The sequence below is a fragment of the Microcaecilia unicolor genome, chromosome 5, assembly GCF_901765095.1.
Source record: "Microcaecilia unicolor chromosome 5, aMicUni1.1, whole genome shotgun sequence".
NCBI lineage: Eukaryota > Metazoa > Chordata > Amphibia > Gymnophiona > Siphonopidae > Microcaecilia > Microcaecilia unicolor.
Genome location: NC_044035.1, coordinates 196,140,641 through 196,163,993, shown reverse-complemented (window position 1 = coordinate 196,163,993; position 23,353 = coordinate 196,140,641). Strand labels below are relative to the sequence as shown.

The following is a 23,353-nucleotide window of genomic DNA, read 5'->3' as shown; positions in this document are numbered from 1 at the left end:
TACAAATCAAGGTAAGGTATACACAAAAAGTAGCACATATGAGTTTATCTTGATGGGCAGACTGGATGGACCATGCAGGTCTTTTTCTGCTGTCATCTACTATGTTACTATGTATGAATCAGTACATTTTATTTGCACAGCTTCTGTATGTGAATATCAGAGTTTGGAAATCTACAACTCAGAAGCCTTTGTGCACCACAGCTGATATTGCACCATTGCAAACTGCTTGCTGTTGAGGAAAATGAACACCATTTTGTCAAGAGTCACAGGAAACTCATTCATATAGCTATAATAAGAATGATGAAAAACTGGGACAAAAGGGTGGTTTGATGACCACAGTATTGTGGGTAGAAGGAGGAGAGCAGTTTTAATAAATCATGTCTGAGTTTCAAAGATTTCAGTTGCCCATTTTCTCAGGATAATAGAATCAATATTGTCATAAATTGAGTATTATAAACTAGGAGAATATCTGTTAAAAGATTTTGTGTAGATTTTCCCTATCAACAATGTCAATACAGTATTTTATGAGAGCTTTGTAGCATGGTGGCTTTTGATAGAAAACATGAAACATTCTCTTCACTTTTCTGGCGTTGTAAAACCTTAATGCCACAATTACAGTGCACTGGTGTTATGTTTGTGTGTCACCTCATTGTTCATCTGACTGCTGTCAGTATTGACCCTGCTGACAGAAATGTGAGAGCCAAGTCTCATTCTGGCCCTATGCCAGTTTTTGATCGTAGCAAGCATGCCCATGTCATTGAAAATCTTCATTGCTATCTGTGTGATGTGGATGTGTAAGTATTATACTTGGAATATAAATTGGCTTTGTTTAATGCAGACCTTGTCAAATTATTCTTTCAATCTAGGAGCTAGCCATTATCAACCACCTTCCCCTGAGATCTCGATCAACTACCTTCCCTAAATTCTTCATTTATCCCCACTAAAATTCAACAGTAGGGGAAAGAGGGGCCGATCTGGCACAACTTCTTTAGAGTCTGATTTAGTAAGATACTTTTCTCCAGAAGCCCCTCCCCAGCATGCCAGCGTTCCCCTAATAGCTGTACCATAAGTGATTTACCTCTTTGGTTTTCAGATGTGGCATGGTTCTGGCCAGTTCCATCCTTTAATCCCTTCCCCACAGTTGTCCTGCCTCAGCTTCTCTCTTAATCCTCCCTTTGCCAATCCAGCAGTCCAAACTTTTCTAGCACCCCCAGTACCCCCCCCTGAAAAAAATTGGACCCCAACATTTTTCCAAATAACCCCAAAACGTTCTACTTCAGCAGAAACTTCTGCTTGAAATTCAAGACATTTCTGAATATTTTTCAGTAGGATGATGCTCCTCCAGTGCATTGAGCTTGCAAAATGGTTGAGCTGTTAATGAAACCACAGAATTCATTAAGCCAACAGCTCAGTGGCGTCAAAGACTTCATGAATATATCAAGGTTGAAAGAGGACACTTTGAACACTAATTGAAGAGCACTTTTCCAAAACTCAGTCCATTTTTTTGTCAGTTTTGAGTTATGCAATTTATTTCATTCATCAAAGCAAGATTCACTTACTATAGCCCATTCCTGTGCCAAAACTCACTAAGTGCATGGTATTTTAATGACTTTGTGTTAAATACTTGATACAAAACTCAGTCCAAAGCCGCTACATGTTTTTGTCAAAACTGCTGCACATAGACTGAATCAGCTAAGAAAACGCCTATTATACTTTTGTATTTTCAAAAGTCAAACTAAGGGCTCCTTTTACAAAGCCTTGCTAGCGATTCTGATGTGGCAAATGCGACGAAGCCCATAGGAATTGAATGGGCTTCGTTGCATTTGCTGTGCCAGAATTGCTAGCACAGCTTTGTAAAAGGAGCTCTAAATGTTTAAACAATTGCAAAGTATTTTGAAACTATGCAAGAGGTCCCATTTTTTCTGGACACGTGTGTGTGTGTGCTGTTGCCAAAACAAGTGCTTCTCTTCAGTCTGCACCATGCAATTTGGCTGGTTTGAACATGTGATATAGGAAATCTGTAGCTGATCTTGCTTTCTCAGACTCAGGAAGCTTGACATCACAAATATGTGAGTCAACTAGGAACAGAGAAAGTACCTGTATGTAATATGTAAACTGCTTTGGTTGTACCACAGAAGGGCGGTATATCAAACTTGTAATAAATATAAACAAGATCAGCTCAGATTAGCCACGTTACACAGCACAAACCTGAACAAGATACAGTATGCAAGTTGTTAGTAACATGTAACTTTATTATGAGTCAATGCAGTGTTACAGTGCAAAGAGCTGTGCAGAATGTAGAGCTGTGATTTACCTGATTTGAAAGGATAATAATTCATTGATGTGTTTAGTGAGGAAAATAGAGGTATGTCTTTCCAGGAATGATCTGCCACATCCTACAAATGTAAGTGGTGAGACACCCGCATTGAGAGTAGGTGGAATGATGTAATGACACATTTAGCAAGTAGAGTATCTGACCTAAATAAAGGAACAGTAGTAGGAAGCATGCAGTGAACTAAGTAGAGATTAAATACAGTGCATTCAAAAAGAATAGTGCTAGTATGACTGCACTTTGTGTTATTTTGTAACAAGTCATATTCCTTAGCATCCTTCCGGACCGGCCCAGGATTGGACTGATGGGTTGTGCTCGCCTACCAGCAGGTGGAGACTGAGAAAAAAACTCTGACTCTAGAGAGCCAATAAGAGCCCTGGTCATGTGACCCTAGCCCCAGTATTTTCTCAGTCTCCCAGCAGGTAGGAAGCGAGCCCATTAGTCTCTCTTTATAGGATTTATATCTATGTAGATTGGTATTCTGGTTTTTTCTCTCTCATTTATTTCTGTGCCTGGGGAAGTTTATTAGAGGCTTTTTGGTGCTTTTCTCTGCTGTTGTCAGCCTCTGGGGTGTCACACTCGGATGTTTCCGGGTCCCTCCCCCATTCCTCCCCATCTCCCTAATGTTCTCTCAAAATTATTAAAGGAAGGGAAGGGCCACCCTTTCTGAGGAAAGGTGTTTTGCCTTTGGGAGAGGCAGCCAGGTTGTAAAAAAAAAAAAAATCGAGAGAACTTGCCCCACTGACTGAATGAGCAGACAGCTCCGTTTGATTGCAGGGGAATGCCTTGTTGGCTGTGATTCAGCTGTGTAAAAAAAAAAAAAGGAAACCTGAAAAGTAAAGCTGCAGCATTGTGTTTCAGCCCTCTTTCAGAGTAGTGCTGTTTTTTGGCTTTAGCAGTGCCGTTTTTAGTTTTATATCGGGGAATTCGTTATTTATTTATTTAGCAATTCCTCGCCGGGAACTTGCGCGAACCGCGTCGGCGCGTGCACGGTTTTTTCCCTCCGAAATGTCGGAGAAGTTGAAGAGGTGCGCTGTATGTCAGCGTCGAGGCGTTAATGCCTCAGGCGCTTGTAAATACTGCACGGCGATTGATGTTTCTTCTGCCCCTCTCCCTCCGTCGACTACGGGGTCCGTTTTGGCGGTTGGCCCTTCTTCTCCCGCGACGGTGTTAGCGTCGACGGTGGAGGCATCAGATTCGGGGGGTAGCGCTGGAGTTTTGGCGCGAACGGCGGCCATTTTGAGCCCAGCTCCAGTTGTTACTGCAGGGGGTCCGTCTGCTTTGTGCAGCTCTGCGACCTTAGCTGATACGGAATCGGGAGTTATATTACAGGCTGCCAGCTCTCAGGCAGGGGGGTTTCCTCCTGAGTTTGTTCTACAGATGTAGCAGGCGTTTTTAATGCAGAGGGGCAATTCTGGTACAGCAGTGTCACAAGAGCCTGTCACTACTACCCTCCCTCCCAAGAGACCTAGGGTTTGGGACATGCAATTGGAATCTCTTTCAAATCAGGATCATGATATGCCCCTTTTAGAGGAGGAAGAGGAATTAGTGGACAATTCTTGGGAAGATTCTTCTTTAGATCCAGACGCTGTACCTTTGGCTCAGGGGGAGGATCCTGCGGTGGCTAGAGTGTTCCATAGAGAGGATTTGCAGGATCTCATTTCTATGGTATCCTCTACTTTGCATTTTGAGGATCCCCTTCCTGACTCAGGGGTCCGAAAGGTGGATATTTTGGTTAAGGGCTCCAGAGCCTCCACAAAAACTTTCCCTATGCATCAAGATATTTGGGAGGTTATTAAACCTCAATGGGAAGTCCCGGATGCGGCCTTTCGCCCCTCTAAATCGATGCAGTTTCTTTATCCTCTGCCAGAGGCTGATAGAGCCTTACTTAAGCTTCCGGTGGTAGATGCTGTGGTCTCGGCTGTTACCAAGCGCAACACGGTTCCAGTGGATGGCGGAACCGCGTTGCGCGATGCTCAGGACAGGAGACTTGACACTCTTCTTAAGAATAGTTTTCATGTTTCTTCTCTGGCGGTTCAAGCGGCTATTTGTGGTTCTCTGGTGGCCAGAGCTTGTTTTCGTTGGGCGGAAAGAGTTTTGGACCGCTCTTCCGATGATTTAGGAGCCATTGATGTGGAAGTGGCTAAGATTGAGACGGGCTCTGCGTTTTTAGCTGATGCTCTGTATGATCTGTTGAGGGCTTCTTCTAAGTCCTTGGCCTTGGGGGTCGCTGCCCGTCGCTCTCTTTGGTTTGAAAGGTTGGTCGGCGGATGGGGCGTCCAAGTCTAAATTAAGTAAATTCCCCTTTAGAGGCTCCTTTTTATTTGGTGAAGAGTTGGATAAGTTGGTTCAGTCCCTGGGGGATTCTAAGGTCCCGCGTCTTCCGGAGGATAGACCTCGGCAGTCTAGTCGCGGGGCTTTCTTTGGTCGTGGTCGCATGCGTTCTTTCCGTAGATTTCAATCTGATAGGGGTCCTCAGACTCAGAAACCTCGTTTTTTCAACAGGACTCAGTCCTTTCGCGGTTTCCGCAGAGGAGGTAGATTCTCAGCTGCGAGTTTTCGCTCCCCTTCGTGGGCTTCCCAATGAAGGTGCGAAGGGCTCTCCTCTGATTCCCGTAGGAGCTCGGCTGGCTCAGTTCTATCAGAGGTGGGCCCAAATTACTTCGGATCAGTGGGTCTTGGAAGTTATTCGAGACGGTTATGCCTTAGAATTCGCAAGGCCCATTTCAGACGCCTTTCTGGAGTCTCCCTGTCGCTCTCGTCTCAAGGCGGAGGCGATTCGGGAGACTCTACAGAGGCTCTTGGACCTTCAGACCATTTGCCCTGTCCCGCCGGCGGAGCGCAAGCGGGGTCGTTATTCCATTTATTTCGTGGTCCCAAAGAAAGAAGATTCCTTTCGTCCTATTCTAGACCTCAAAGCTGTCAACCGGGCGCTCAAGGTTACAGGTTTTCGTATGGAGACTCTTCGGTCAGTAATAGTAGCGGTGCACAAAGGGGAATATCTCACTGCATTAGATCTTACAGAGGCGTATTTGCATGTTCCCATTCGCCCGGCTCACCACAAGTTCTTGCGATTTGCGGTTCTAGGTCATCATTTCCGGTTTCGAGCGTTGCCTTTCGGTCTTGCGACAGCACCGCGCACATTTACCAAGATTATGGTGGTGGTGGCAGCGGCCCTCCGGAAAGAGGGCATTCTCGTCCATCCTTACTTGGACGACTGGTTGATAAGGGCGAAATCTTATCAAGAAAGTTGCCAGGTCACGGAACGAGTGGTAGCGTTCTTACAGTCCCTAGGTTGGGTGGTGAATCTATCCAAGAGCAGTTTGGCTCCCTCGCAGTCTCTCGAGTATCTGGGAGTTATCTTCGATACGGCGAGGGGTCAAGTTTTGCTTCCGCAGGGCAGGATTCTGAAGCTCCGGTCGCAGATTCTGAATTTGATACATCACAAGGTCCCTTGTGCTCGGGATTATCTTCAGGTTCTCGGATCCATGGCAGCCACGATAGAGGGTGGTGCCTTGGGCCAGAGCTCACATGAGGTCTCTTCAGTGGTCTCTTCTGTCTCGGTGGTCGGCGCAAATGGATTCGCTTCTGAAAAAGTTGCCTCTGCGCAACCGGGAACGCGTCTCGCTATTTTGGTGGTTAAAGATGCAGAATCTCACTGTAGGGATGCCATTGGAGTCTCCTCGGTGGATTCCGTTGACGACAGATGCCAGTCTCCGAGGCTGGGGGGCTCATTGCCTAGGTCAGTGGACCCAGGGTCTCTGGTCTCCGCTGGAAGCAGCTCAATCCATCAATTTTTTGGAGACCAGGGCGATTCGGTTGGCTCTTCAGCACTTCAAGTTTTTCCTGGTGGGCAAAGCAGTACGAGTGCTCTCGGACAACGCCTCAGCGGTGGCTTACATCAACCGCCAGGGAGGAACGAGGTGCCGTCTGCTGTGTCGAGAAGCGGAAAGTCTTCTCGCCTGGGCAGAGTTGCACCTCACAAATCTCTCAGCTTCGCATGTAGCAGGAGTGGACAACATCCAGGCAGACTTTCTCAGTCGTCACACTCTCGATCCAGGGGAATGGGCTCTCAGCGATCAGGCGTTTCAGTTGATAGTACACCACTGGGGTCCTCCAGTTTTAGATCTTTTCGCCTCAAGTCTCAATTCCAAAGCTCCTCGCTTCTTCAGTTGCCGAAGAGATGCAAAAGCGGAAGGGGTCGATGCCCTCTTGCAGAGGTGGCCCTCCGGTCTTCTTTACGCGTTTCCTCCATGGCCACTAATAGGTCGTCTCCTGCAGAGGATCGAGGAACACGGGGAGCCGGTAGTGTTGGTAGCACCGGACTGGCCTCGGCGTCCTTGGTATGCGGATCTGCAACGTCTTTTGGGGGCGTCTCCTCTCCGACTTCCAGTGCACAAGACCTTGCTGGTACAAGGGCCCGTTCCTCATCCAGACCCGGCTCGATTTTGTCTTACGGCCTGGCTCTTGAACGGGCCCGCTTAGCTAAGAAGGGTTTCTCAGCTCCAGTAATTTCCACCATGCTTCGCTCTCGTCGGCGTTCCACCTCTCTGACCTATGTTCGCACCTGGAGAATTTTTGAGGCTTGGTGTACAGATGCTGGCATTGTTCCTTTTCGTGCGTCGGTGCCTCAGATGTTAGATTTTCTGCAGCAAGGCTTTGATAAAGGACTTTCGCTTTCTTCTCTAAGAGTGCAGACGGCAGCTGTGTCCTGTTTCAGAGGAAGGATTCGTGGTAAGTCTTTGGCCAGTATTCCCGAGGTGGCCCCGTTTTTGAAGGGAGTTAGTCTTCTTCGTCCTTCGGTCAGGCCAATTTTTCCATCTTGGGACCTTAATCTGGTCCTTTCGGCTCTAACGAAGCCGCCTTTTGAGCCGTTACTAGCGTGTTCTCTGAAGGATTTGACGCTTAAGACAGTGTTTTTGGTGGCTATTGCATCAGCCAGGAGAGTCTCGGAGTTGCAAGCCTTTTCCTGTAGATCTCCGTTTCTGGAATTTTCTAAAGAGCGAGTGGTACTTCGACCTGTTCCTTCTTTTTTACCCAAGGTCGTGTCTCGGTTTCATATGTCCCAGTCGGTTTTCCTTCCTGTGCTAGGATCGGCCTCAGGCACGAGGGAGCAGCAGAACTTGCGTACTCTGGATGTTAAGAGAGTTCTTAAACGATATATCGCAGTTACGGACGATTTCCGTCGCTCGGACCATCTTTTTCTCCTTTTCGCTGGGCACCGCAAGGGCTTGTCAGCTTCTAAGCCCACTTTATCTCGGTGGATTAAGGAGATGATAGCGTCTGCTTATCTTTTAGCAGGCAAAACGGTTCCTGAGGCGCTTAAGGCTCATTCAACACGAGGGCAGGCAGCCTCATGGGCGGAGTGCTCCTTGGTGCCTCCAGAGGAGATCTGTAAGGCGGCGACTTGGTCTTCTCTTCATTCCTTCTCTAAGCATTACAGACTTGATGTTCAGTGTCGTCAAGAGGCGGTCTTTGCATCCCGAGTGCTCACAGCGGGTTTGCTGGGGTCCCTCCCGTAGGACTACTGCTTTGTTACGTCCCATCAGTCCAATCCTGGGCCGGTCCGGAGGGATGCTAAGGAAGGAGAAATTAGACCTTACCTGCTAATTTGCTTTCCTTTAATCCCTCCGGACCGGCCCAGGCCCCTCCCGTGTGCTATTTTTCATTCTACATTGCTGTGTACAGATATTCAACTGTCGTCTTCAGAGCTGTTCTGCAAGTTAGACAGTTAAAGGATTTGCATACTGTTCTCCAAGTTAAATGGTTATATACTTCATTATGTTATGCAAGTTGAACAGTTTCAAGAATTTCATAGTTTTATGTTATGCAAGTTGAACAATTTAAACAAATACAAAAATCTGTACATAATTGGCCATACCTCAGCTCTGAAACGAGTTGTTGGTGAGCCCTCTGTCACGGCTAAGCCGTAGTTGTAAGCACGTTTATCTGGTGCTTCCTGGCTGCTTGGATTCCTCATGGCACAGAATATAGGTTCTTCTTTTCCTTTCTGCTTTGTTATTCAAATACTGAGGCTAGGGTCACATGACCAGGGCTCTTATTGGCTCTCTAGAGTCAGAGTTTTTTTCTCAGTCTCCACCTGCTGGTAGGCGAGCACAACCCATCAGTCCAATCCTGGGCCGGTCCGGAGGGATTAAAGGAAAGCAAATTAGCAGGTAAGGTCTAATTTCTCCTTACAAGTGGAATGCTTTTTAAAACAGCTCACACACTGCAGTGTTTTATAAATATTTTAGGTGTCAGAATTCTTTCATATGCTTTTGTTTATTGTCATAGGAGCCCCAAATCAAAGCACTGCAGCACCTGCAACAAGTGTGTCTCAAATTTTGATCATCACTGTAAATGGCTGAACAATTGTGTTGGAGGTCGGAATTACTGGTAAGCTAGTAATTTGTGGCTGAGCAGTTGCACTTGAACCTGAAATTTATGGAAAAAGTACCTCTTCATTCTTAGGAGAAAAGCCTACATTATGAGAAGTTTAATTTTACTTCTTGCTTCTGTTGCTGATGTATATGTATCATGTGTAGGAGAGGAGCTGACCTAACACCTGAGAATCAGGAGTTCTTAGTATTCACTACATATTTCACTGCCACTTTTTTGTTATTATTCAAAAGATTTGTGTGGTTAAAATCAACCTTTAACTACTTAAATCTGACTTGTTAAATGTTGTCCCCCTTGGACCAAATGGTCAGACTAAAAATCTATCCATACAAATATTTAACCAGACAAAGGGCTAGGATAGGTTTTTCCCAATTTAACCAGTTAGTGTGATACTCAGTTGTAACTGGATAACTGTGAAGCCACACAGATGCCTAGCCAAAAGCTAATCGCATACAGTTTGTGTAGCTAGACTTAATTGGATATTTATCCATTTCTTTAGTGGTTAACTTTACCATTTAGTGACACTTTGGGTAACTGCAGTGTCTTGTACTTCTTCACATTCTGCTTTCTAAAAAAAAAAACCCAAACAAACCATACCAACTGAGAAAGTATTAGAAGTAGGAGTTTGTTGTACTGAAATTTATTTAGCATACTGTACAGTTTAATTGTGAAAACAACTGTAAAAATATTCAAAAGAATAAGAAGCCAAAGAATCTTGATTACATTAGTCTTCATACCTCTTGACTAAGCAGAAGCTGCTTTTGCAGAAATAACAGTAATAAGCCATTTGGGATTAGTGTCTTCCAATTTTGTGCATATTTCATGGCAGAATAGCTTAAGATCTTTCAAGTTGACTGGGATCATTTGTGGATTATAGTCTTCAAGTCTTGCCACAGTTTATATTGGATTCAGATCTGGACTTTGGATGACCCAAGGATAATCAGTTTAATTTCGTCAAAGTTCTCCATTGATACTTTTGCTTTGTACTTGGGGTTATTGTCCTGCTAAAAGGTGAATCTTCTCCCTAGTCCCCAGGTGTGTGACAAACTTGAATAGGTTTTCCTGTAAGCCCTGCCTATGATTTACACCATCCACCTTGATCTTTACAAGTCTCTTTAGCCCTTCTGCTGCAATGAATCACTTCAACAGAATGCTGCCACCATGCTGTACTGTAGGAATGGGTGATGTGCTGTGTATTTTATGTCACACATTCTATAGCATCAAGACTCAAAAGTTCCCCTTCAGTCTCATCAGTCCACAGAATCACCTAAGTGTACCCTAAGTGTTTCTTTGCAAATGCTAAGTGGCACTTCATTCTGCTTTTCTCAGCATTGGCTTCCTTCTTGCCATTGTCCCGTATGACCAGATTTATTTTATTTTATTTTATTGCATTTGTATCCCACATTTTCCCACCTATTTGTGGGCTCAGTGTGGCTTACAATACATTGTATTGATGGAAGTACAATTTGTTACAACTTGATTATGGTTACATTGTGAGGAGTAACATAGTAACATAGAAATGACGGCAGAAAAAGACCTGCATGGTTCATCCAGTCTGCCCAACAAGACAAACTCATATGTGATACTTTTTGTGTATACCCTACTTTGATTTGTACCTGTCCTCTTCAGGGCACAGACCGTATAAGTCTGCCCAGCGCTATCCCCGCCTCCCAACCACCAGCCCCGCCTCCCACCACTGGCTCTGGCACAGACCGTATGAGTCTGCCCAGCACTATCCTCGCCTCCCACCACCGGCTGGCTCTGCCACCCAATCTCGGCTAAGCTCCTTAGGATCCTTCTGAACAGGATTCCTTTATGTTTATCCCATGCGTGTTTGAATTCTGTTACCGTTTTCATTTCCACCACCTCCCGCGGGAGGGCATTCCAAGCATCCACTACTCTCTCCGTGAAAAAATACTTCCTGACATTTTTCTTGAGTCTGCCCCCCTTCAATCTCATTTCATGTCCTCTTGTTCTACCGCCTTCGCACCTCCAGAAAAGGTTCATTTGCGGATTAATACTTTTCAAATATTTGAACGTCTGTATCATATCACCCCTGTTTCTCCTTTCTTCCAGAGTGTACATGTTCAGGTCATCAAGTCTCTCCTCATACATCTTGTAACGCAAATCCCATACCATTCTCGAAGCTTTTCTTTGCACCGCTTCAATTCTTTTTACATCCTTCGCAAGGTACGGCCTCCAAAACTGAAGTCTACGTATCGCAAGGGGAATAGAACAATGGAACAGAACAATGGAATAGTGAAGAAACAACGGATACTAATAGGATTACAGAACAATAGCTAAATTATAACATTTTTACCTGTAGATTAAGGTTTGAGTGTGTTAGAATTTCATTTCGGGGGATAGACGGTGCCAAGATGGCGGTTTAAACGGACGCACCTGAAGTTGCTCTCGAGGAAGCTTCGGTCTTCAGCTCCGTTGGTGCTTCTGTCGCCTCGTTTTTTTGGATGGGGAAGCGGAGGGGAAAGGTCAGGGAACTTCCCTCGGTTCCAGAGACCATCCCAACGTTGAAGCAGACGACCCTGCAATTCTCCAAGCAACAATCGGGGCCTCGGGGCACTTCGACCCCTACTGCAACTCTCGATGCTTTGCCGCCGATTGAGAGTCCTAACGGGGCTTCCTTGAGCCCTGTGGATCGTATTGCTCCGCCTCAGCCTGGGAGAGAGGTGTTTGCAGCCCGAACAGCGACGGAAGCCGAAGGGGCTCAACCGAACCTGTCTGAGGGAAGGTCTGCAGCCATAGAGAATGGAGCTCATGAACGAGAGCAGTTAATTCAATCAGCCTCACAGGTATTACCTCAAGATATTGTTTTAAAACTATCTCGAACTAAAGCCCAACCTCAATCTCTCCCAGCTTTAAGTGGCGTGGTTAGACCAGCAGTAGTGACACTTGAGTCACTGTGGGACATGGTGTACAGCATTCAGGTTTCTATGCAGAATACTTTGAAAGAACATACTGGTGACATTAAAGTTTTGTCTGAAGCTGCGCTGCTCCAAGCGCAAGTGACTGCACAGCAGACCTTGAAATTAGATAAAGAGAATATTGAGCTTCAAGAAATGGGGAATTTGGAAACTACATTGGTCAAAGACAATAATTTTATGCATAAACGAATGGAGTACCTGGAGAACCAGGTTAGGAAACTTAACCTTAGGTTTCTAAATTTCCCCAAATCTCCTTTAATTTCTCCTACCGAGATGGCAAAAAAATATATGGTTGATATTCTCGGAATGGATAGAGACTCACTACCTCCCATTACTCGGGCCTATTACATCTGGAATCCGAAGGGGACTGTCGGAAATCCCCTAGTGGTGGGGGATGGGATGAATCTTACCTCCTTCCTGGAAAATTCATTGGAAATAATTACACAGAGGTCAACTATGCTGGTCACTTTTGCACTGGAGCCTGACCGCAATGCTGTTTTAAGACTTTCCTTAAGACACTTAGAAAATTTGTTTCTGGGCTCAAAGGTTCGAATTTTTCCAGACCTCTCGAGGCCTACACAGATAAGGCGCAAGGCTTTTTTGGAGCAGCGCCCTAGAGCGTTGGCATTGGGAGTTAATTTTGTATTACGTTTTCCTTGTATTTGTAATGTACTGCTTGAGGGTAAACAGTTTCAGTTTGTAGACCCAAAACAGTTTAAAGAATTTCTTGATGCTAGAGCCGATGTGAATGTAGTATGCCCACCCTAACAAGCAGGCTTGGGTCGATAACCCGAGGCAGCAGCCGCTAATATGCTTTAATTTCTTTTTTAATTCTTTTATCTTGGTACCAAATTTCTTAGTTTGTGGACAAATAGGCACTTATATTTTTCTTTTAATTATTCAATTGTATTTTGAATTTCATTTGTAGAATAATGCCGATTGCATATTTACACTTTGTTGTGAAAATTGAATTTATTAATAAAGATACAAATAAAAAAAAAAAAAAAAAAGAATTTCATTTCGGGGGATGAGAGTATAAATGAGTATGTATTGATGCAGTACTAACAGTGTGTTTTAATCCTTTCGATAGATTTTTTCGAAGAGATAAGTCTTCAATGACTTGCGGAAGTCGGTCAGCTCGTAAGTCGTCCTCAGGTTACGTGGTAGTTTATTCCAGAATTGCGTGCTCATATAAGAGAAGATTGATGCATGTAGCACTTTGTATTTTATGCCTTTGCAATTTGGGAAGTGAAGGTTAAGGAAAGTTCGGGATGATCTTTTAGCGTTTCTGGGTGGTAAGTCTATTAAGTCAGACATGTAGGTTGGGGTTTCACCGTGAATAATTTTGTGAACTAGTGTGCATAATTTAAAAGTGATTCGTTCCTTGAGTGGGAGCCAGTGTAGCTTCCCTCGTAAGGGTTTCACACTTTCGTATTTTGGTTTCCCGAAGATGAGTCTGGCAGCTGTGTTCTGAGCTGTTTGAAGTTTCCTCAGTATTTGCTCTTTACAACCTGCGTACAGTGAGTTGCAGTAATCCAGATGGCTGAGTACGAGTGATTGCACTAGGCTGCAGAAGACGGATCTTGGGAAGAATGGTCTTATTCTTTTCAGTTTCCACATGCTGTAGAACATCTTTTTGGTTGTGTTGTTTGCGTGAGTTTCGAGTGTTAGGTGGCGGTCAACAGTGACTCCAAGGATTTTTAAAGTATCTGAAATAGGAAGATTTAGTTTTGGTGTGTTTATAGCGGTGAATTAATTCTTGTTGTATTGGGAGGTGAGTATCAGACATTGAGTTGTTACTGCATTGAGTTTCAATCGAAATGCATCTGCCCAGGTGTTCATGATGTGTAAGCTTTGGTTGATTTCGTTGAAGATTTCTTTAATGCCTTGTTTGAAAGGGATATATATTGTTACATCGTCGGCGTATATATATGGGTTGAGGTTATGGCTTGATAAAAGTTTTGCCAAAGGAATCATCATTAGGTTGAAAATGGTTGGTGATAGGGGTGATCCTTGTGGTACTCCACATTCTGGTGTCCATGCTGCAGACGTAGTTGAATTTGATGTAACCTGGTAGGAGCGCAGGGTTAGGAACCCCTTGAACCAGTTTAGGACATTGCCTCCGATGCCAAAGTATTCAAGTATGTGTAGTAGGATTTATGGGGTAATCTTGAAATTGTTGAACAGTCAACGTTTTCTCCAGCCTTAGCCCATAGACTTGTGTAGTTCTTTGAAAGTAATCTTAGGCCTCACCATGACCTTCCTCAGCAGCAGTTTCTTTAACCTGTGGCTATTGAATTTGGAGAGTCAGCCTCTGATTGTGGCAGCGTTTCAGTGGTGCCCAACTATTTCTTTATTCAAACGCTGAATATTTTTTATAGCCTTCCTCAAATCTGTACCGTTTGAATAACTTTATCCTAGAGTTCTTTTGACAGATTCAGCATTTGAGCACAGGTTCAGCATAGTTAGACCTTGCTTCAACTCATCCCATAGAACAGAAACAGCTTGATTCTTTTTTCTGAGGTATTCAAATCAGTACAGTTACTATGAATGGACACAGTTGGACTCTACTTAACTTACAATGGATCTTGGTAATACAGATTTTTGAAACAGTTAATTAGGTTTTCTGTGACAATGCATTTCAAGACTAATGCAGTTAAGACTTTTTGGTCTCTTATTATTTTTTTATGTTATTTTTATTAGAAATTGAGAGCAGTAACATAAAATAAATCCAACATTCTAAATATGTACCATGACTCTTCAGTACAACTCTAAAACCCCAAAAGTCTCCAGTACCCTCCCTCCCCACCACAGTATAGATCTTACAGGATCACAGAACCTGGTCCAGCTATGGGTAAGCTCTTTACAAAAGAGGGATAGCTACCCGAGGACAAGACAAGAGCACACAGGTGAACCTTCTATTTTATCCTTCCGCTTGCTATTCAGGTCCCAAGTTTTTGTGAAGGTAAAAAATCTATTCCTTCTCATGGCTGTGAGTTTGGTCAGTTTTTGTGATAACTTGGTGTGAATGGTTGTCACTTTAGATTTCTTCCATGCCGAAGCTAGCACCAGGTGACTTGCTGTGGTCATATTAACCACCAGTGTCTGAATCTGGCTAGAAGACCCTGTGGACTAATGTTGAGCAAACTATAAGCTAAAGTTTTGGACACTGGTGTACCCATAATATCAGTAACCAATTCAAAAATAGTATGCCAGAAACTCTGTACAAGTCCACCAGATATGTAGGAAGGTGACTCTTTTGCCACATGATCACAAGCAAAGGTCACTAATTGTGCCATATATACAGTATAATAGTACGGGTGTATAATACCATTGATAAAGACACCAACAATTTTTGATAAAATTTTCCCCACTCTTTATGTTCAAAAGTATGCTTCAAAAGCCCCTCCTATACTGCAATATATTTTATGGGTCAAGTTTCTTGCAGTAATAATGCTTGGTAGAATCTAGAAATCCCCTGTCCACTCCCATTCCATTCATAGCTTTTTCAGTTAGTCTCCTCGTGTTGCTGTTCCTGTCATGCTTTAAGCCTAACAAAATCAGTTTTGTCAATATTGAAAAAACTCCCTCTATTCAAGCCCATTGTCTTCCCTCAGTTCCTTGTAATCAACTGCCTAGCTCTCTTCCACCAGTTGGCCCAAAGTGCTAAGACCCTGTGATTCCCATAATCTATATATGGTGTCCAAGTTCCCAGGAACAAAACTTACCTCATTCTGTATAGATGTAATCTGAAAGTAGGTATGCCCTCTCAACATAGTGCTCCGAAGTTTGTACCATAGCTTTAATGTCAAATTCGTAAAGGGATTATCTATTCGTTGGAGAATCTCAGCTCAGACATTGGCAGCCATGGTAGGGCCCACAGAGTGGCTTCCCCCATAATTGATTGCTCTAGATGGACCCAACTTTCAGCTGAATCCCATTGCCAATTCAAAAGGATTTTTAACTGGACCCCTCTATAGTATAATCTGAAGTTTGAAATTGACAACATCCCCTTTTGTCTTAAGTTGAAAAAGTGTGCTCCTAGCTACTCTAGGGGGCTTCCGCTTCCAAATTAACTGAAAAACTCTACGATGAAATGTATAAAAGAATTGTTCTGACGAGGAGATGGGCAAGGCCATAAACCAGTATAAGGACTACCATCTTGACCATATGCACACTCCTCAACCAGGGCACAGTTTAATTCCCCTACTTCTCCAATTCATCATAAGAAAGCCATACTGGTCCATCTAGCCCAGTATCCTGCTTCCAACAGTGGCCAGTTCAGATCATACATAACTGACAAAATTCCATATATTAGCAAGATTCATGCTACTGATCCCAGGGACAAACAGTGGCTTTCCTTTTGTCTGTCTCAATAGCAGACTATGGACTTTTCCTTCAGGAACTTGTCCAAACAATTTTTAAACCCAGATACACTAACCGCTGTTAACCACATCCTCTGGCAACCAGTTCCCGAGCTTAACTATTCGTTGAGTGAAAAAATATTTCCTCATGTTTGTTTTAAAAGTAGTGTCATGTAACTTCCTTGAGTGTCCCCCCAGTCTTTGTACCATTATTAAATTGGACTTGGGGAAAATCCTCTATTTCTGGGATAAGCAGTATAAAATGTTTTGTACTTTTTTGGGATCTTGCCAGGTAGTTGTGATCTGGCCAATCCCTTAATCATTTTGGTCACCCTTCTTTGAACCTTTTCTAATTCTGCTATATCTTTAAGATATGGCAACTAGAATTGCATACAATACTCAAGGTATGGTCGGACCATGAAGTGGCACACAGGCATTATAATATTCCTTGTCTGATTTTCTATCCATTTCCTAATAATTCCTAACATTCTGTTTGCTTTTGGGCCACTGCAACACACTGGGTAGAAGATTTCAGTGTATTATCCACAATGACACTTAGATCATAAAGGGACTTGTTGACCGCTGTCAACTGTACCCCCAGGCACAGTAAACTTTTGGGTGCCCAACCAAAGGGGTATTGATGCTTCAGTCTTGTTCTAAACTTACCAATAGTCCCTCAAGGCCTTTACTACTGTTTTGCAAAGGAGCACTGGCGATCTGTGAGAGTGAGTAGGATGTCATCTGCAAATAGTAGTAGTTTATGCTGTCTACCCTCCCATGTAATTCCTTTAATGTCTTGCTGTTGTTTCTCGCCTTCTGTGCCAGTAGTTCCATTGTGAAAGCAAATAATGGTGGGGCAAAGCGTTCTGTGTAAGTCACATTAATTTTTGCACTTACTTTTTTTTTTATTTTTTTTATTTAATTATTTAAATTTTCCAATATATCACCACTTAAAGTGAATATACAATCGGCATTATTTAACATTAGGAAACAAAAATGATAAGTATATATCTTTACAGCCCATTTGTCCACAAGTTGAAGAAATTTGATTCCAAGATTAAGGAAATTAAAAAAAGAAAAAGAAATACAAAAATTAATAATCAATAGATGCTTCCTCTGGTTCAGACCCCAGCCTGCTAAATTAGGGAAGGTTTGCTATATTCACATCAACTCTTGCATCAATAAACTCTTTCAACTGTTTTGGATCTACAAACTGAAAATGTTTACCCTCAAGCATCACATTACAAAAACAAGGAAATCGCAAAACAAAATTTGCTCCCAATGCCACCACCCTGGGGCGAAGTTCCAAAAAGGCCCTTCGTCTCATCTATGTAGGGCGTGAGAGATCTGGAAAGATACGGACCTTTGAGCCCAAAAACAGATTTTCTAAGTGTCTCAACGAAAGCCGTAGTACGGCATTCCTATCAGGCTCCAACGCAAAAGTGGCAAGCAGAGTTAACCTCTGAGTAACTATTTCTAATGAGCTTTCTAGGAATGAGGTAAGACTCATTCCCTCCCCTATTACGGGGGGGGGGGGGGGGGGGGTTCCCACCTCCACTCCAGTACTCCCGATGTAATAAGCCCATGTAATGGGAGGGAGTGAGTCCTTGTCCATTCCCAGGATGTCCACCAAATATTTTTTGACCATTTCCAAAGGAGAAATTAACGGCGATTTGGGAAAATTAAGAAACCTAAGGTTAAGTCTTTTAGTCTGATTTTCAAGGTATTCAAGTCGTTTATGTAGGAAATTATTGTCTTTAACTAAAGCTGTTTCTATAGATCCCATTTCTTGAATTTTGATATCCACACGTTCCCATTTCTGGGTTTGCTGTGCAGTCACTTGTGCTTGAAGCAGGGCAGCCTCAGAAAGAACTTCAATATCAGAAGAATTCTGCTTTAAAGTAGTTTGCATAGAGGTTTGGATATTGTAAACCATATTCCATAGTGACTCTAGCATCACAATTGCTGGTCTAATCACTCCACTAGCCACAGGAGGAGATTGAGATAGACTATCAGCCCGAGCTAACTTGGAAACAATAGCTTGAGGCAATACCTTTGAAGCCTGTTGTAGTAATGTTTCCCGAAGTTGAGAATCTAACTCCGTTGCTGCAGTCACACCCTCAGACAGGACCAGCTGAGCCACTTCGGCGTCTGTCTCTGTTTGAACAACCAGCAACTCTCTTCCAGGATGGGGAGGTGCAATTCGCTCCACAGGGCTCAAGGAAGCCCCGTTTCCACTCTCAATTGACTCCGAAGGGCCGAGAGCTGCAGTGGGGGTCTAAGTTCCCTGAGGACCTGGTTGCTGCCTGGGAAATTGCAGGGTTGTTCGTTTCAACGTCGAGGAGGTCACAGGTACCGAGGGAAATTCCTTTATCTTCCCCCTTCTCTTCCCCATGGTTAACGAGGCTACAGAGGCACCGAGAGAAACTCACAAACACAGCAGCCTCCAGGAGCAAACACAGGTGCATCTATTCACAGCGCCATCTTGGCAATTTTTGCACTTACTAGAAGTTGCACAGAAAGAGTTTTTATCCAACTTAAGTATTGGCCTTTCATACCAAACATTTCTAAGATCCTCATCAAATAGGGCCAGTATACCACGCTTGAGGTCTTTTCCATGTCTGTTCCATTCAGCTGCAAGACCCAAACAGACATGATCACAAGTCTGATGACTGACAACAAAACCCACCTGATCATTCAGCACTAGCTGGGGCATACAGTTCTGTAGCTGTTTTGCCAATATTTTAGTACAAATTTTATGGTCAACACCCAATAGGGAGACGGGCCTATAAGATCCACAATGAGGCAGGTCTTTCTGGGCTTCAATATAACAGTCACCCCTGCCAATCTCCATGAATGTGGCAGGGGAGCCCAGTCCTCTTAAGACGTTGAATACTTTCATTAAGGCTTCCACCAATTATTGCTGAGAACACTTATAGAATTTCTCAGTAAAGCTGCTTAAACCTGGAACCTTACTGAGTGGTAGGCTTTTTTTAAATAGCTCACAAGGTTTCTTCCTCAGTGATGGGATGAGATAATTGATCTGCCTCCCCTGGCATCAACTAAATACTGATTAATAGAGTCTAGGGACACCGGTGCCTCTGGTATATAGAGGAACTTATAAAACTGCAATAAGGTTTTTGTAATATGATCTCTATCTCTGTCTCGTATTGTCTTTAATAGATGTAATAACATTCCTAGTAGCTTGTTTTTTTCAATTTATGGAACAAGAAAAAAGCAGTCAAGAGAACCAGCTTTTAGGGTTCTGGGTGTCTGTCCCAATAGTGAGAACCTTGGGCCGTCGTCGGTGCTGAACCCTGGAGGTAGGAGAATTTCAAGGACGGCAGACACTCACCTCCAGATTGGATTGGATACTGAATATCCGGCAGATGAACCACAGAGACGAAGGCTGGAAATCAGGAGACTGGACCTCAGGGACAGAGCTGCGGACTGGACCTCAGGGACATAGTTGCGGGCTGGACCTCAGGGAAAGAGCTGCGGGCTGGACCTCAGGGACAGAGCTGCGGGCTGGAACTCCAGGAACAGAGCTGCGGGCTGGAACTCCAGGAACGGAGCTGCGGGCTGGAACTCGGGAACGGAGCTGCGTACTAGAACTCGGGAACAGAGCTGTGCACTGGAACTTGAGAACAGAGCTGGGGCCCAGCAACTCGCAGCAGAAGTGTAAACGTTGCGAAGGCAATGCATGTGTCCCATGCTTCCTTATAAGGGCCCTCATGGAATGAGGCTTGGATCACACAAGGTGGCACCAGGAACAGACTGAAACACCAGAGGGAGACTTGAATAGTCCCTGGGATGAGGCTAGAATGCTGGGCCATCAGAGTGAGGCTTGGAACACAGGAAATCTGGCAGCAGAGGAGGCAGTCCAGGGAAGCCATGGAGTCTGACCACTGAAAGGAAAGGTGAATTTGTACCCTGGGGCATGGCCATGGCTGTGACATCAGCCAGTAGCTGAAAAGTCAGTTGAAGTTTATTAAAAGCAACTTTCAGTAGAAAAGGACTATACAAGCGCTTTCATGCTATTAAAAAACCCAACACGTTTTGGCAACAAACTGCCTGCATCAGGGGCATGCTGAGGACATATAGCACTGTAGGTACTTTTATATTAGATAATCACACACAAACGTGATTATTCTGGACTCGTTTGCTCAGGGATATGACAATATGTAATTGGCCCTTGGTTCTGCTAACTAGCTGTACCAATAAAAGGAATAATGCCACAGATGGAATAAATTATTATTTATTATAAATATTAAAAAATGATATGTGGCAAATTGCAAAGCAAGTTACAAAAATAAACTTGTACTGACCACGAAATGTTCTTCGATTGTTTAGATCCTGTTCCAGAAGAATATCCGGCTGACAGAATCTGGTCAGATTTCGATCTCCTTACTAATGAATCAGTCTGGCAAGCGATCAAGTTTGCTAAATCCCATTGCAAGCTTGACACATGCCCCAACAACCTAATAAAATTCGTCCCACAACGCTTCATAACAGACCTTACGAATCACTTAAATCACATGTTACAACATGGATTCTTCCCTAACGATAAAGGAAATATATTACTTACACCAATCCCCAAGGACATAAAGAAAAAAAGCTAGTGATATAACCAACTATCGCCCAGTAGCATCCATCCCTATAGCAGTCAAATTAATGGAAAGTATGGTAACCAAGCAACTTACCGATTACTTATACAAGTTCTCAATATTACATGAAGCACAATCAGGATTTCGATCCAACCACAGCACAGAAACTGTACTAATCACCCTCCTAACCAAATTTAAGCAAGCAATTGCAGCTGGAAACAGTATACGTCTCCTGCAATTCGATATGTCCAGTCAACCACAAAATACTATTAAACATTTTAGAATATTTCGGAATTGCAGGAAACGTACTTAATTAGATCAAAGGCTTCCTAAAAGAAAGAACATACCAAGTAATATCTAATTTGATTATATCACCACCTTGGAAACTGGAATGTGGAGTACCTCAAGGTTCACCACTCTCACCGACCCTTTTCAACCTAATGATGACACCACTAGCCAAAACTCTGTCCAATCAAGGGCTCAATCCTTTTATCTAGGCCGATGATGTCACGATCTATATCCCGTTTAAACATGACCTAACAGAAATTACTAAAGAAATCAATTACAGCTTCCAGATTATGAACTCATCGGCGGACGCTTTCCAATTAAAACTCACTGCAAACAAAACACAGTGTCTCACCCTCTCATCACAATACAAGTATAAACCTACCATTCTAAGTACCCCAAACTTTACCCATCCCGTCTCGGAGAGCCTGAAAATTCTGGGGGTCATTATCGACTGATACCTTACACTGGAAGACCATGTGAAAAACACAACAAGGAAGATGTTTTACTCAATGTGGAAACTCAAAAGAATAAAACCGTTCTTCCCAAGAGAAACATTCTGTAGACTGGTACAATCATTGGTATTAAGCCAACTAAACTACTGCAATGCAATATATGCTGGTTGCAAAGAACAAATTATTAAAAAACTCCAAACTGCACAAAACACGGCAGCTAGACTTATATTTGGCAAAATGAAATATGAAAGAGCAGGACCCCTAAGAGAGAAACTACATTGGCTTCCACTAAGAGAACGCATTGTGTTCAAGGTCTGCACCCTGGTTCATAAGATCATACACAGTGAAGCTCTGGGATATATGTTAGACCTCATGTGTCTACCAACCAGGAACTCTACTAGTTTATCACGTACGTTCCTGAATCTCCATTATCCCAACTGTAGGGGATTAAAATATAAATTAACATATGCATCCAGTTTCTCCTATATAGGAATACAAATATGGAATGAATTACCAAAATATATAAAAACAACCCACGACATAATTAATTTCTGTAAACTATTGAAAACCAACCTATTCAAGAAAGCATACCACACTAATCCATCCTAAATGTCAACTAAGCAAATTTACACTTGGATCCACACAACACGCAACTTTTATTCCTTAATTGTCTATACTAATTTTGTTTATGATTTGAAGCTAAATATTACTGACTGTCCAAACAAATGTTTCACAATAGAAGATCAATCAAATATCTCTTATTTGCTGTTATATAATGAATACCTAATCCTCTCTGTCTCCATACCTTTAACTATGTATTTCTCTTTTCCGGAATTGGTATTCACCATTACGGAACAATGTAAGCCACATTGAGCCTGCAAATAGGTGGGAAAATGTGGGATACAAATGCTACAAATAAATAAATAAATAAAAATAGTTTATCACCAAGATATATATATATATATATATATATATATATATATATATATATATATATATAAATAAATCCCATCTCGAACATTCTGAAGCTCACTGCAAGGCAGTGAAGCACTGAACTCCTGTAGTCTTCTTAGGCTAGGCTATCAGGACCACTCACCCTAACTCATAGACCCGCCCTCAGCCACGCCTCAAGCCACGCCCCATCTGGACATAAAATGCTATCTCAACGTTCTGAAGACAACCTGCAGAAGTCATCCCTAAGCAGTTTGTTAGTTCATGGTGGTGAAGCCTTCCAAATCACTGTCTCTATGCCCCGCCCTTGCGTCAAATGTCATGATGTCGAGGGCGGAACACAGAGAGTGAAGGGACTGCAACCCCCTCCAACAAACAACGAATCAGGCAGGGGGAGGAGTACTCCTCCCCCTGACTAGGAATCGCTACACACCCTCCATTGCCCCAGGTAAAAATAAGTACCAGCCTGCTATGAGTGGGACACTGCGGGGTACAAGTGTAACAAAAATTAAAAAAAAAAACCTTCCATAATGAAGGGCAGGGGGGTGCCTGCGAGAGACCTCTAACTGCCCCCCCCCTTCAGCTGAACAACCCCCGCGCGATGCAACATCACGAAGCCCCGCCCCTACCCCCTTCCCTCCTCACGGCATCACCCGACCCCTCCTCCTGCCACAAAACCAAGCCCCTCCCCCCCAATCGACCGCCTCGCCACCCACAACCGCTAATAGAAACTCTGTCTTGCCGCTGCTGCTTCTCTTATTCAGCAGCAGCAGCCAGTACATAAAGACAACAACAACAAAAAAATCTCCTACAACGCACCTCCTTAGAGAACCATCTCAGATTGGCAGACGTCTCTGCAGCCGCTCCTCCTCTTCTACCCTCAATGTCACTGCCCCTGCAGGGAGACCCCGGAGGATCGCACAGACATCAGAGGGGAGAGGAGGAGCGCCTGCAGAGACGTCTGCCAATCTGAGATGCTTCTCTACGGAGGTGCGTTTTGCGACAGAGTTTTTTTTTC

The 23,353-nt window shown here is 43.6% G+C and overlaps 1 protein-coding gene across 1 annotated transcript in view; it reads left to right on the top strand.

Moving 5' to 3' along the window:
- ZDHHC1 (zinc finger DHHC-type containing 1) overlaps positions 1 to 23,353 on the top strand; it is a 433,998-nt gene that overhangs the window by 77,678 nt on the left and 332,967 nt on the right. Inside the window, exons 3-4 of the mRNA XM_030203691.1 lie at positions 619 to 794; positions 8,627 to 8,728. Of these exons, the coding sequence (XP_030059551.1) occupies positions 619 to 794; positions 8,627 to 8,728 (278 nt within the window). The remainder of the gene's footprint in view (positions 1 to 618; positions 795 to 8,626; positions 8,729 to 23,353) is intronic.